Source organism: Anabrus simplex, chromosome 13 (genome assembly GCF_040414725.1).
Source record: "Anabrus simplex isolate iqAnaSimp1 chromosome 13, ASM4041472v1, whole genome shotgun sequence".
Lineage (NCBI taxonomy): Eukaryota > Metazoa > Arthropoda > Insecta > Orthoptera > Tettigoniidae > Anabrus > Anabrus simplex.
The window spans coordinates 43,466,339-43,481,042 of record NC_090277.1 but is presented as its reverse complement, the minus strand read 5'-3'; the positions used below and the strand labels follow the sequence as shown (position 1 = coordinate 43,481,042).

The 14,704-nt window shown below is 37.1% G+C and overlaps 1 protein-coding gene across 1 annotated transcript in view; it reads right to left on the bottom strand.

Annotated features, from left to right (window-relative positions):
* The window catches only part of trh (trachealess), a 263,636-nt gene that overhangs the window by 89,352 nt on the left and 159,580 nt on the right, over positions 1 to 14,704 (bottom strand). Inside the window, exon 5 of the mRNA XM_067156891.2 lies at positions 513 to 678. Within this exon, the coding sequence (XP_067012992.1) occupies positions 513 to 678 (166 nt within the window). The remainder of the gene's footprint in view (positions 1 to 512; positions 679 to 14,704) is intronic.

Sequence of the window (14,704 nt, the reverse complement as noted above, 5' to 3'; positions counted from 1 at the left end):
GTACATATGCTTCAGTAGCTAACTAGAACGCTGGAGACTTAGAAAAATACATCACTGAGGGAGCATTCCAGATATATGAGGAGAACAAGTTCCTCAGAAAAAGTGTCATTTGTTCAACAGAACTGAATGACATACTTGTAATTATGAGATTTTTAGATATTATTGTAAATTTAAATTTAATTTCGTTTCCAAAATATTTGTTTTAAATTATGTTTTTAAATATATGATTCTATTATTAAAAAAGTAAGTTCCTTTACCACCATTACATCTCTGTTGAAATGTTTGCATATATCACAGTTCCTGCCATTTATGCAGTCTTACAATACAGGAATATTTCCCAAGGACCAAATTGATTACTGTAGTGTTTAAGAATTTCTTCACGAATAATAAGCAGTATCTACAACATATTTAATATAAATCAATCAGTTATAATCCTACTTATAGTGACCACATGCAGAATCACAGGAAGATCTCCTGGATACCTGGATAAATGTGCAGCTGATTCGACGTACCGTCTGGGTTGTTGGTTCCCGTGGAGGTCGCACCCTCTTCGGAACCTGCACTGCCAGGAGACGCTAGACTCTGACCTTGCGTCAGACCAAGTCCCAGCTGTTCCGCCAGTTCCGCGTGATCCTGGTGGTGGACGTAGTCGAAGACGCTGGAGCCTGTCATTTCCACCTGTAAAACATCAAACCAAGTTCATCAAGTGAGATCTCACGTTCATCAAAACACTATCACAAATAATAATAATGTTATTTGATTTACGTCCCTCTAATTGAGGTTTTCGGAGACGCCGATGTGCCTAAATTTAGTCCAGCATGAGTTCCTTTACGTGCCAGTAAATCTGTCGACACGAGGCTGACGTATTTGAGCACCTTGAAATACTACCAGAGTAAGTCAGGATCGAATCTGCCAAGTTGGGTTCAGAAGGCCAGTGCCACAACCATCTGAGCCACTCAGCCACTAACTGTCCTTGACCTTAATATAAAAACAGCAAGCTGTATTACTGAAGTGGTTAATACTAATATATACGAGAGGTACACAAACCATACACAACGCACAGTGTGCAATGCGTTGTTCATTCGAGCACGGAATGGAACGACACGGCTCAGTATGGAAAGGCTGTTGTTGAACGCATTATGCCGGACACTGCAGCAGTTGCTGTCTTTATTTGTTTACAATATTGTTCAGATTCATGAAAATAAGGTCTGAAATACCTGGCATTTTCTAACATTTTAGCGGTAGAACAAAGTAAATTCAAAACATGGACTCTATAGGAAACTATCAGAATGGAAGCCAATTTCTCTTCAGTCTCGACCCAGCCAATTTATAACGGTGAGAATCTTTGGTCAGTCAAATATAATTCAGTACATCATACATTCAGAAAATGCTTGAAAAAAGATTTTTTTTAACAGGTTCTATCTAAACAAGATACCATTCATGTTTAATATTTCGTTATTGAAGGAAAATCATCAGATTCTGTCAAATCGCACATTAAAATTATTATTAATTATTATTATTGTTTAATACATATATTTCGAATAATGTTGATCGGACCAAGCTATTTGATATTCTGTTGGTAATCGGGATCTGATACCGAGAAAGAAGAACATCTGTAAAAATCAGTCTACAATGATAAGAATCGAGGGCTTTGAAAAAGAAGCGAGACAAGGCGGTAAAGGAAATCATAGAGGGATTTGGAAAGGGAATCATAATCGAAGGAAACGATATTAAAACTCTGAGATTTGCCCCAGATATTGTTATTTTATCTGAGTCTGCAGAATCTACAGAAATTGCTGAGTGATATGGACAGAATATTGGGGACGTAGTACAAGATGAAAATAAATACGTCCAGAAAAAAGTAATGCAGTGTAGTCGAAGTGAGGTGACACAGGAAATATTACATTAGGAAATTAAGTCTTAAAGGAAGTAGATGGAATATTGTTACTGAATTAATGGTGGAAAAATTAAGGAGGACATAAAATTCAGGCAAGCACATGCAAGGAATGTTTTTATTAAGAAAAGAAATGTGCTCAATTCGAGCAATGATATACAGAAAGACGTTTTTGAAGACTTACGTCTGCATCGTATTTTCTCTAGAAGTTGTTAAACTATCCATTATTATATTTTGAAAAGATTTTTCCAGGTTTGACTGAATGATACTGATTTTTGAAAATGCATCGTGTAGTGTGCTGATAAAGCATGGGGTGAATACTATCCAGCGGGGCATTAATGGATCTCCGCGCTACACTGCAACTTGTACAAACTGCGTGTTTGCCGGGTTGCGTCACCGACGGTAGCCGGTGTGTATTGCGGGATAGTATTAACAGCTTTTGTTCTGAAGCCAACTGCTACATGGAACCATATTACCAGTAAATGGACATCAGGCGAGATATTTGAAAGAAATGTATGCCTTAAAGCAATACGCATATGTATTTTATGGTAATTAAGTAGCCATAAAAATTAAAATTTATCCAATTTATGATACCTTACGCAATTACGCGTAAATCTACATATCAGTTGCTCCTTCATACTGCCTAGATACTGAGGGTTAACCATAGGTTTAAATACTACTACTACTACTACTACTACTACTACTACTACTACTAATATCTCTAGATGTAGAATAATTCACATAAGTAGGATGACAGAAGGAAATAATGAAAATATTCTGGTAACGTCAATTCCTTATGCTCACTGGATTAACTGCAACAAGTGCACGATATAAGTCAGTAACAAGTTGTAAATATTGAAGTATGTGCCTTAAAAAAGTGCAATTGTCATTGAGAGTCATTAAAAATCTTCGAGTTCCCTGCGTTGAGGAAGCGTTGTAGATTAAAGGTAGATATGATGCTTCTTTCAGTAGCAATATGCGAGCCTACACCGAAAGTACCTATTATCGAGAAGTGATATTCAGAATTTCTTTCAATGTTCAGTGAAAAATGTTCCTATCTTCATGTGAATATTTTAAAAGGTAATTATGTGAACATGTATTTAGAATCGTTCACTTTTTGCAACAATGTGTTGCGCCGCCTGAAAATTGGACAGAATCCTTCAATCGTGTTTCAAACATCTTTTGAAATTTCTCGTAATATTTGAGTAACATATCTTAAAATATCACAATTCCAATGTGTGTTGTAGAAGGAACTGTAATAATTAAGCCTAATTTCGATTTTTGTCCTATATGAGCACATTATTATTAAAATGTATCTTCGTTCGGCTCGTAATGAAAGTAAAATCCTCATAAGGAATGATTACAGATCTGAAGTGACAGGGTGAGCGAGAATATGAATTGAAAAAAGGATAGAGTGGAATTTTGAAGTGTGACAGTAAAATATGGTCTGTATAATGTGGCACTGTGGAGTAATTGATAAATAACGTAGCCAGGAGCGTACAAGAGATTAGAAACGAAACGAAGGCCTAATTCGATACACTCCCGAATGAGGAAGAAACTGTTGAAGAGGTGGACAGATGATGTTCCAATACTTGGCCTGAGGTGGACATTTTTAAAAAATAGTTGAGAAGTAGTAAGTCAGCTGGGATTGATGAAGTTACTGCTGACATGATCGATGATGATGATGATGATGCTTGTTGTTTAAAGAGGCCAAACATCTAGGTCATCGGCCCCTGCTGACATGATCAAAGCAGCAGGTATACCTGGAGTGTAGTGGCCATACAGAACATTGAGTGCAATGTGGGGTGAAAATCGAGTTCCAGACGACTGGATAAAAGGTATTATCTATTTATTAAAAAAGGATGCAGAAGAAAGTGTGTCATCTATAGCGTTATCACAGTTCTCTTCCATGGTCTAAAATAATGAAAAAATATTGAAAAGAGACTGTGAGCAGCGATAGAACCTGTCCTGGGAGAAGAGCAGGATGGATTTAGAATCAATCGAAGAACAGACCTGATATTCACCCTAACGATGTTAATGGAACAGCACTGGGAGAGAGGAAAATACGTAATTGTAAAAAGTCTAGGTCAGTCATTTGGATCTCAGAGAATTGAAAGAGCCTGAATATCTCATAGGCAAGGTCTAGAAGCTGTACCGCAACTGAAGCAGATGTGTGAATGTTGGAGATGGACATTCAGAACGATTCGATACTACACAGGGTGTTCAACAAGGGGGAACACTCTCACCATTGCCATTCGTTACTGTCATGGGCAGTATTCTTAAAACCCTGAATAGAGAACGAGATGGAAATATACACACATAGGCTAGGTGTTTGCTGACGATGTAGCCATCTGGGGAGAGACAGAGGTAGAAGTACAAACTAAGCTGGATGAATGGGTAGCAAATTTCCAACAGTATCAGATGAAAGTTAGTTCAACAAAAACTGTTTCTCTCAAAATTAGTAGGAAATGTAAAGATTCGTGTTTATACCTAAAAATTTATATGAAATACAAAATTCCGAAACTCTTTTCGATCGTTGTATATTTTACCAAATTTTGAAAATGAAGGGTGTTTGAAATTATAAGAAAAATGTTTCACTACTATATATTGTGTGAAATTTTGAAGTTAATGAGTCTTTAAAAGGAAGTCATTGAATATATTTGAGAGAAGAGGTGCTGATGAAGGAATATGTAACTTTGACACAGTAACTAAAATACTTTTAAAGTTGTAAATGATTTCTTTTGAAATCGGACTAACTTTGAAAACATATTCGTGATTACTAATACCGGGATTTTTAGGTAGTAATAGTTTAAAATGCAAATTAATTGGGAAATTTGGTTATTATGATGTGAAGTCTAGGGTCACTATTCCGTAGTGTATTGAGAGTAACATAAATACTGTATGGGTTCTGATGGGCCGAACCCGTAAAGTTTATGCAAACCCGATAACATAGCCGTTGTGCAGATTAGACTATATTTGTTATCCGCTACAGTACGTTTGCATTACTGCCTAAAAATCCGGGTTCTAGTGATTACAAGCACTGCATTTTGCACTCAATACTGCACCAATTTAATTCCAGATTATTTTCAAAGTGAGGAAAAAATTTATTGTGAACAGTGGTAGTAATAGTAGTGGGATAGCTCATTGTCGAATTGAGTAATGAAATGAGAAATGCAGGTGTTGTACGTGGATGGGAGGGGGGTGACACACACACACACACACACACACACACACACACACGTGGTGTGGCGCGGCGGCCATGTTGTGCCAGCAAGCACAGGAACAGTCCTATTGATTGCGTGGACCCGCTCGTCTGTATTAGCAATGTACGGCACGGCTGGCAGTGGACGTGAGGAGCATTCAGCAGCCAGGCAGGGGATCCAGGAGGCAGAACGTGCCGGAGAGAACACAGGAAAGAGACACATAGAGTAAAAGAGAGAGAAAGGGAAAACTGATGAAATTTAACCACAAAGAGGAATGGTGAAGAGCTGAAGAGAGAGTACACGTGTGTTTTCATCAAGTATTTTAATGAAAGGGAAACTACCGAAAATGCTCATGCGACATTTAAAACAATACATGAACACATCATTGAAATTATGCCATCGATGGAAATAAAACCAGCTTCGATAAATTACAAAAACTCTGTATGGAAATATCTTATTGATACTAATCGTAACCACTTCAGACACAGTGTGCGTAATTATGCATACAGACCTTGAAGGTTGTATTTGGATGTGAAAATCATTTAGTGACCTCAAGACAAGTCGTGTACAATTCTGCACATCACACAGACCAAACTTTGGCACTGGTGCAATTGTCTAGACTGTGCTATTCGGAACTACAACAGGTTGAAGAAAACATGTCTGCCAATTAAGGTTTTCACGAGAATAGGTAACAGAATAACAGGAATAGACAGCTCTGGTAATCACCCAACTTGTTGAGGTAAGGAAACAAATGTTGTTTATTTTGGAATATAGAAAACCGTGTGATTTTCAGTTACTGCTATTGATTGTGTGCTAAATTTCGAGGCATGCTGTGTATAATTTATTTGTTTATTTATTTATGTATATATTTTACTCCCACATTGGGGCACTGAAATCAAACTGTATACATCTAAGTCTTAAAAGAATTAATCGGGAATTAACTTTCATCATCTTCCTCCTCTTCCAAAACCTCTTCATTCTTTCCAACCTGTCTCCCCTTTCTACATCAGACATGACAAATTGTTTTCGTTGCAAAGTTTGTAATTTATGCCTTACATGATTGTTCTTCAGAATACTTTTCTATTTTCTATTTGCAATTTGCTGCATTGTAATATTCCACTCTTCTCAATCATCTTGGACGTCTTTGAACCAATTATCTTTTGTTTTAATTTTCCAAAGTAATTCAATTGCTGTTTTAATAGCCTGATTTCATCTGGTTTTGATATATGTTGTTATATGAAATCAAACTCAACCTCTTAAAATGGTAACAATGCACATCGAATGTTCGGACTGTACATGCCACTTTTTCACAGAACATTACTTTGAAGCATTCAGCAGAACATTATGATAAACTATCCTTAAATAATATTTTGTTCAGCACACAAAAATTCGCGTCTGACGGGCCTAAACCCATGTTATCCACTGGTGAGTAACCCATTCAACAAAAGTTGAAAGTCCTGTTTGATACCCGGAAAGTAAAAGCGTATGATTGGCAAACTTTATGCATCTGTATGGAGGAATTCTGTTCATGCAAAGCATGTAGATGTCTCTATTAATGGGGTACTGCACCTCATTATAGAATGCCTAAAACCTGCCCTTGCCGAAAAATTATACCCTTTGATGTAAATATTTTCCCTGCAATAATAAGACATGTCGCAGTCGATGAGGAACGCCTGAAGCAGACTCGCTTCTTCCCCTGTTCGGAATCCTGATGCAACCAAACGGACTATGGTCAAGCTTTATCCAGTCGATACAGCCACCGACACTTTCGCCTGGAAATCGTCGATTAGAGGTATGGAGATGACAAGTACCACATCCACTAAAGAAAGTGAGAGAGGAACCTGCTGCTGGTTTCCAATTACCACTCGCTACCTGGAAATCTTTCACACGACTGTACATCTGTGTATCGACGTGTAAATCGAACCCTGTTTAGTGGCATTACCCCGATGAAGACACTCTACTAAGGCGAACAAGTCTAAGATAAAGAACATCATCCAGTCTGTGCAAATATGACTCGAGTATGGTCTCATGACGACTTCTTTAAACCAATGATCACGGAAGGACACAGTTTAATCGGAATCCTGGGTACATATATGTAGTAACTTATGTAAATGTTATTGACTTCGATTACAAACGTGACTCGGAAAATAAGTTGAGCATAAAAGAAGATTTAATTTTAAATGCTTCGTTGAATTAAAGGCTTTCTCTCGACAAAGCTTATCAAAACCAATATAAAAGTAATGACATATACACAAACAACGAGTCATATAGAATAAAATCATCACTGGATATAAACGATAGGGTGAAGAGTGAAACTGGTAAAAAGGGTAATAACTATAATAGATACAAGGACATTTGCAATATTTTGATAGCAGAGGTAAGTTAGGAAGTATATAAATATGTTAAATATATGTATGGAGCCTTTAAGGAATATTAGAGACATTTCTTTTAAAATATATATCGGAAGGCCTAGTTTTCTGAAGACAATGTCGAAGAATTTTGGGATAGTCGCTCTGCCTCCATTTAGTAGGCCAACAACTTATATTTCGTCAAGGTTATACTTCTGGTTGTAGTAGTCTACAGTGGGTTCGTACATAAATTTCATCCCTGTTAACGTTTTCATGCTGGTTGGTGTCCGTCTTAAGGTCAGGGTTATGTATAACCAATGGACCACGACAGGAAAAGTTCATATCAAAGGAATACACCGCTATAAAATGTCAATATATATATTTACCTCGGATAAATTGTGAATATTAAAGGAGATACAAATACTGGAATCTTGCAAACTAGACAGGCAAGCGTCTGGGTAGCACTCGACAATCTTCAGATCAGTAATGCTTATAAATCTAGAGGAAAGAGTTTTTGAGCAGTGCATTCCCCCTGTGCTGAATTATGTTTTTGAAGCCTGAACCCTGAATGAGTTCGCAAAAAAGAGACTCAGGAGAGCCCAAACAGGCAAGGAGAGGCCATTGCTGGGTTTTACACGTAAAGATAGGAAGAAGGCAGAAGGCATCAGATCAGTCACACAGGTTAATGAAGAGCTAGAGAGAACAGCTACCATGAAATATTAGTGAGCAGACCTTGTTGACTCCAGGAAAGATAAGAGATGGAGGAAACTGGTACCGAAGTGGAGTCCAAGTGACCAAATGAAACCATGACAAGACCACTGGACCGATGTGGTAAAGACACTCGGAAGGATTGCTGGAGCTCACTGGCAGAGAACTATCCAAAAACATTCCAAATGGAAAGAATTTGGGAAGAAAGACTTAACTTACTATGACTTTTAGAGTCTACATCGTTTTGATAGAACTGGCTAGTGATGTTTTCGAAAAGGTTATCGCCCTGAATGTGCTACTGTTCGGTATTTACAAGGCAAGATCATCACGTTTATCAGTCTGTGCTCGCTGAAGGTTAAGTGCTGAAGGAAAGCATCATCTCCACTGGGAACTGAGCATTAACTAACGCCCTGTCTGATCATGCCAAGTGTTCGAATGAGCCCGTGACCATCCTTTTAAGATTGTTGAAGAAAGCAGTTGCAGTTGAAAATATACCACAAGATCCAAAAATGTTATTTACCATCCAAGAAACTATAAACTTCCCTAAAAGGTAAAGAATAAACACCAACTTCTTCACCTCTTCATTAAAAACTCGGGAGTTATGTGCTGCCCAACACCCAGAGGAGACCCCTTTCCAACATTAGGGTTTACCACTTTTATTGTACCTACATAAAGGCTTATACAAAAATTATATAGCGCAGTTTTAAATTCGGAATTCGCTGTCTCCTGAACTAATCTCCTTATAACTAAACATTCTCTGAACCATCTAGTTCACAATACAACATTTGAGAAAGACCCTAGTTTCGCCTTAGTTAATATCAAGAAATTATCGATATAAGAAATCATCCCAGCAATGTCAATCGAAAGAGAGAAGGCCTGAGCTTAATTTACTTGTTAGAAACAGGTAACGTTTAAGGCGTGTGAATTACTGTAAAAGCTGCGAATGAGAGCTCGTGCACCCATATGAATAAGGACGTGTCAATCCTACCTGACTGCCAGGAAGTTTTGATAATATCTGGCGCGGTATAGGTGAAACGTGGGAATTTGGCAGATGACCACGTCTAATAGTCCAGCTGACACAAAATTTTCTTAAAATGCTGGCAATGAAATCCTACGGGAAATACGAACTCCATGGGGGTAGAGGTAGCATGCCTGCCTCTTAGATTGAGACCAAGGTTTCGATTCATGGACTGAGTGCTGGAGGGTGTTTAACTCAGCCTCGTGGACTTAAAAGTTGTCTAATACGAGTAGCAGCGGACCCGATCGAGAAAGCCAAGCAACTCATTTCAGAATGGGATTACTCTGATCACGTGAAATCCTAGTATCTGCAGGTCATCTGGGTGGGCATCAATCGCCTTGGCAGGCCTATGTCCCAAAGAGTTGTTACTCTGGGTGATTGGGAGGGTTATCATGTGTTAATGGCTCACATGGAATATGTTTTACTACTTCGATTTTAAGTGCATATTGTAATAACATGCAAGGTAGGATAGAACAGTTTAGAGCTATTGTGATTTTCGGTTCCACACAAGGGTAAGCCAGCATTTCGAAGAGAAGCAGCGACGAACTAGTAGAAACATAGAGATACAGTTATTGGAAAGGAGGGCGGAAGAAAAAGAAGATACTTAAAAAAGAAGACGACACGGAATGGATGGTGGAAGCGGATATGAAGTTGTAATACAATACAGGAAATCTTTCAAAGGATAAATTCAGTGATGACTTGAATTTTAATACTGTTTCCAAACATTTCACTTCCAGGAAGGAGAGAATATTGAAGGAGGGGGTAGGAGGAGGAAAGAAAAAACCGAGACGTGCGTAAAATATACAGAGAATTACAACGTTCTTTCTTTATTCTTTCCTTTCTCGCAAGTATGAGGCGTAAATTGTTGGAGAGTGCTGGAATTTTTATTTACGTTAGCTTTGTCGGACATCTATTTAACTTATAGGGAACCAGTGAAGTACTGGATTGACGTGAAAGGATTTAACCCCTGTCGTATATGCATACCTTCCAGCACATGTGCAGTGTAGACTAAAGAGCTTGGAGATTTCGTCTTAGAATATGGCAATATTACTGATTTAAGCACAAAATATTAAGAGCTGCACCGAGAGAAGAGATTCACAAAATAAAAACAGAGATTTTGTTGTTGTTGATATTATTTCTTCATGAGGTTACTAAGTTATTTTACGAGCCTTACACCATGAAAAAAATTGTGATGATGGTAGGGGATCTCTGTTTTAAGATACAAAAGAACGGGATTTTTAGACTGGCAGTTTCGATCACTCCAAGAAACAGGTTATAATTTACACAAAGGAAAGGAGGTGTCTTGCGAAAATAATACCGTTAAGGATCAGGAGGGATCAAGATTTGATTAGCAAATATCGATTAAGAAACAATACTAGACACAGCCTGATCCGGTGAACACAGAACTATCTCTCGTAATTTGGGATTCCCTTATGCATACTTCTATTTAGGCAGTCACATGAACTTAGTGCACGTGAAGTCTTTCTGATAACTTGCATAGGATTTGAGTCTGTACATAAAGGTGGCAAACAATTCCTACGTCAATGTTGCGCTGTTCTTAAGATATAATAGGTTGATATTTATATGAAACATTCATTACTAAAGCCCAGATTTTTATGCAGTAACAGGTTAGATTGTAAACTAATTTTGTTAGTAGGATGTGTCGGCCACCCGCTCTTCCATGATATAGGAAGAGTAACAAATTATAGAGGTCATGATGGGCCGTACCCCTAATGTTTCTGCAAACTTCATAGCATATTCGTTGTGAAGGTAGACTGTACGTGCTACTCACTTCAGTAAGTTTGCATTCTAACCTATTAATGCATCAAAATCCGGGCTCTATTCATTATATACAGAGATCATTTGATCGTTGATAACGTGTGAACATATTTAAAGGACTATGAAATATCTCATAATCTAGACATGGAGTTCCACAGAAGGGTTGTAATGCAAAGACTTCTATTTTTCACAACGTATGTGCTGTCAATGGTTAACTTTAATTAATGTTTCTTTTCTTTCATTGAATCCACCTTGTCAATATCTAAATGTACAATAACAAATTGTTGTCTACATTAATTTTAGGAGTACATGTTGCTAGAACCTTAGAGCCTCTTCATCAGCTCACATATTCTAAAACCTCTTAACATATCCAGATCTTTAAAAATCATATAATCATGAAGTAATTAAATATAATCTTTAAATCCACAATTCTAGTCCTTTGGACAAGCAAGTGAACATTACAAACGTTCTTCACGAAACGTGAAAAAGGGAGCTTTAAGGAGATGAGCGAGAAGTAAATCATGACATTGCTTATAATACACAAAATATTTATTACTATAATTATATACTCTACAAAAGAATACATATTTTGTAAGATGTATTTGTGTTTCCTTCTTTTCAAACGATTTAGCTTGCTTCTCGAACTCCTCACTAAGGATGTCTATAAACTTCGACAGTTTCATCAGCTGCCGGACTCATGATTGATACATCATCAATATGTGATTTATTTTGTTTGAGTACCGATACAATTATCGCTCTGTGAGTGCTAAAGTATAACGTATACCATAAAGTATATCATTTCGAGTGGTGTCATATTGCTGAAAACTACATCGTGAGGCATTCCGTTGCGAGTACTGATCCCCAAGTTCATAGAATACGTTAAACGATAACCTCAAACCATGAACTCATTGGTTGACCAACTCTAGCACTAATAACGTTACTGTCACATAATATATGACCCACTTCAAATCGAACAGGAGACTTTACTTTTGCGAAATTCAAATATCTGGCACACAAATTCTTTGAACAAAGATTCAATGTATTTATTAAAATATTTAAATGGGATATCGAATAATAACTGTGGTACAAATGTATTTTTTAAAATTTCCCTTTGTATGGTTTCTTCGTGAATAACACTTGGACCGGACATGATTTACAACATTTTATTTTTCCATTTGATAGAGATCTCAAAAACACGCGTTTTGACACCTTCACATATTCTCTGCCTTCAATACCTTACTCACAATTGAGTGAAATGGCTTTACATTACGTTTTTGCTAAAGTGGGGCCCTATACTATGTGATCTCAGAACATTTTCTAATGTTAAAAGTATGGTTGTAAGGTTCTCAGGCTTCACAAACACAATGAACCACACATTTGATGAATGGCGTGTGATGATCTCATCATAAGTCATATTGGCTGTAATGTCCTATATATATGTAATAGATTAAAATTAAAAATCCACAGGTACCGGCAGGTCTGTTCACGAATTGCATCTTCAATTTGATGTACGAAAATAACGTTATAAACTTCAGGAAGGTTTTTGGCTTTACAATTACGAACGAACAAGTCCGTTGGTGTAGTCTGAACATATCCATTCTGACCATATTTAAATAGTACAGTGCCTCAAAGACTCATTATCAATGGATGCAATATACTGAATAGTTTGCCTAAATGACCTTGTTTGTACTGGTAGTAAACAAAGCATGTCCAATAATGTTCCAGTTTGTACATTTTTTTACCTGCCAGGATGTATTGAAATTCCTCCGTTTATTTGCAATGAAGCGGCTGTTTCGAGTTGTGCGACGAAGTTTATAAAATAAATAAATAAATAAATAAATAAATAAATAAATAAATAAATAAATAAATAAATAAATAAATAAATAAATAAATAAATAAATAAATAAATAAATAAATAAATAAATAAATAAATAAAGAAACAAATAAATAAATAAATAAATAAATAAATAAATAAATAAATAAATAAATAAATAAATAAATAAATAAATTGCAAGCAGGCCACTCTTTTGAAAACGTCATGGGCAGACTTGCGAATAAATGAAAAATAAATATTATGAACCCTTTTCGGTAAAATTTTACGAAGTTGAGCTGACTCATATACTAGCACCAGTTTTTCGCTATGATGGTTTAGGGACTACCGATTGATTATGTATTCCTCACCACCTAAGGGTCACGGTGAGGGGCATGTCTCAGAATATATACATAGGTTGCCCGCTGCTATTCCACGTTAAATGGACTCCGACCTACTTACTAGGCCACTCAGCCATCGGTCGGTGTTCACGAACTAGTACGTGACTACAGGAACCCACATTATGAACCAACGGGTGTTGCTGTACAGACCGGAGGCGGTATTTTCTATCAAGGAAGTTTGTTCTAAGGCAAGTTTGCCTCTGTTGGGCGACAAATGTGTAAGTGAGAAATAGGAAATTTGGGAGACTGAATACTTGTAGATGGAGAATAAGTTACAAATGGAGACATGGGACGATGTTATTCTTAAGTGGGAGGTGCTGCATTTTGCAACTCTCTGTAGACACGTTGTACCGAAAAAATGATGTCGAAACTTCGGGTATAGACTCCTCACATGTAGAGAAGACAAAAATATTATATCAATATGGGTTATTAAATGTTTGGTTGCCGCGTTGTTAAGGCTTCAAAGTAGGACCTGTGTGCACTTCAGAACCTTTCTGCTTGTCGGAAAAAATGTGAGAGAAATGTTACCTGCTTTTGTTATATAGAACACACTGTGTAGGCTTAACAATGTAGGTTTCATTACCTTGACACCTACATATGCACTGCAAACGTACTCCCGTGTATTTGTAACCTATAACACGATAACCAAACATTCAAGATACGCTTTCTTTCTTCCCTATACTGGGTGTTTCAAACATACAGGGCATACTTTCAGGGGTGGATTCCTCAAATACAGACAAGGAAAATGACTATATAAACATAGGTCCAGAAACGCGTACTTTTCGAGATATCAGGGTAGACCCTCAGGTGTTATGGGCTATCTTGCATGTTCTGATGTATTCCAGTCATGACCTTACAAAAGGTATTAAAAATTCCCACCTCCTCACATACTACAGGCTTATGATCGTCGTCGCATACAGTTATGGACACACTCGAATATGCCCGGTGTTATACGCACTGTTTGAAAGGACCTTATAATTCTGCCATTAGGTGTTGCTTCATCTTCCACAGCAGTCGCGAATACCAAACACTTTGCTTAAAATCACATGAAGAAGTCCAACGGGTTCAGATTAGGTGATCGTGGAGGCCAAGAAAGTACGCATTTCCTGACGCATGTTTATATAGAAGTTTTCTTCTCTATATGTAAGGAATCCAACCCTGAATTTATGCCGTGTATTTAAAAAAATCCTTTATATGAGGAATTAATACCTGAAGGTTTGTCCACTTTATTCATTACGCCTTGTAGAATATACTTTGCGAACGTGTGCCACTTGCAACATCTCTCTCTGTCACGTGTTAGCTGCTTATTTTCCGTAACGTTCATGGTTTCCAGCATGATCCAAAAACTATTGACGATATTTGAATAGAATGTTGTAGAGTGTTTTCACTCTTTTCTTTGACACCGATAGTTTAAATTTCGAAAAAAAAAAAAGAAGTAAAAATGAGAAAAAAGTTGATATGAAAGGTTACGATGAATAACAAATATTTTCTGACTGAATGTCTTAGATATTCTAGAGCATATTACTTCAATAATTACCGGGCG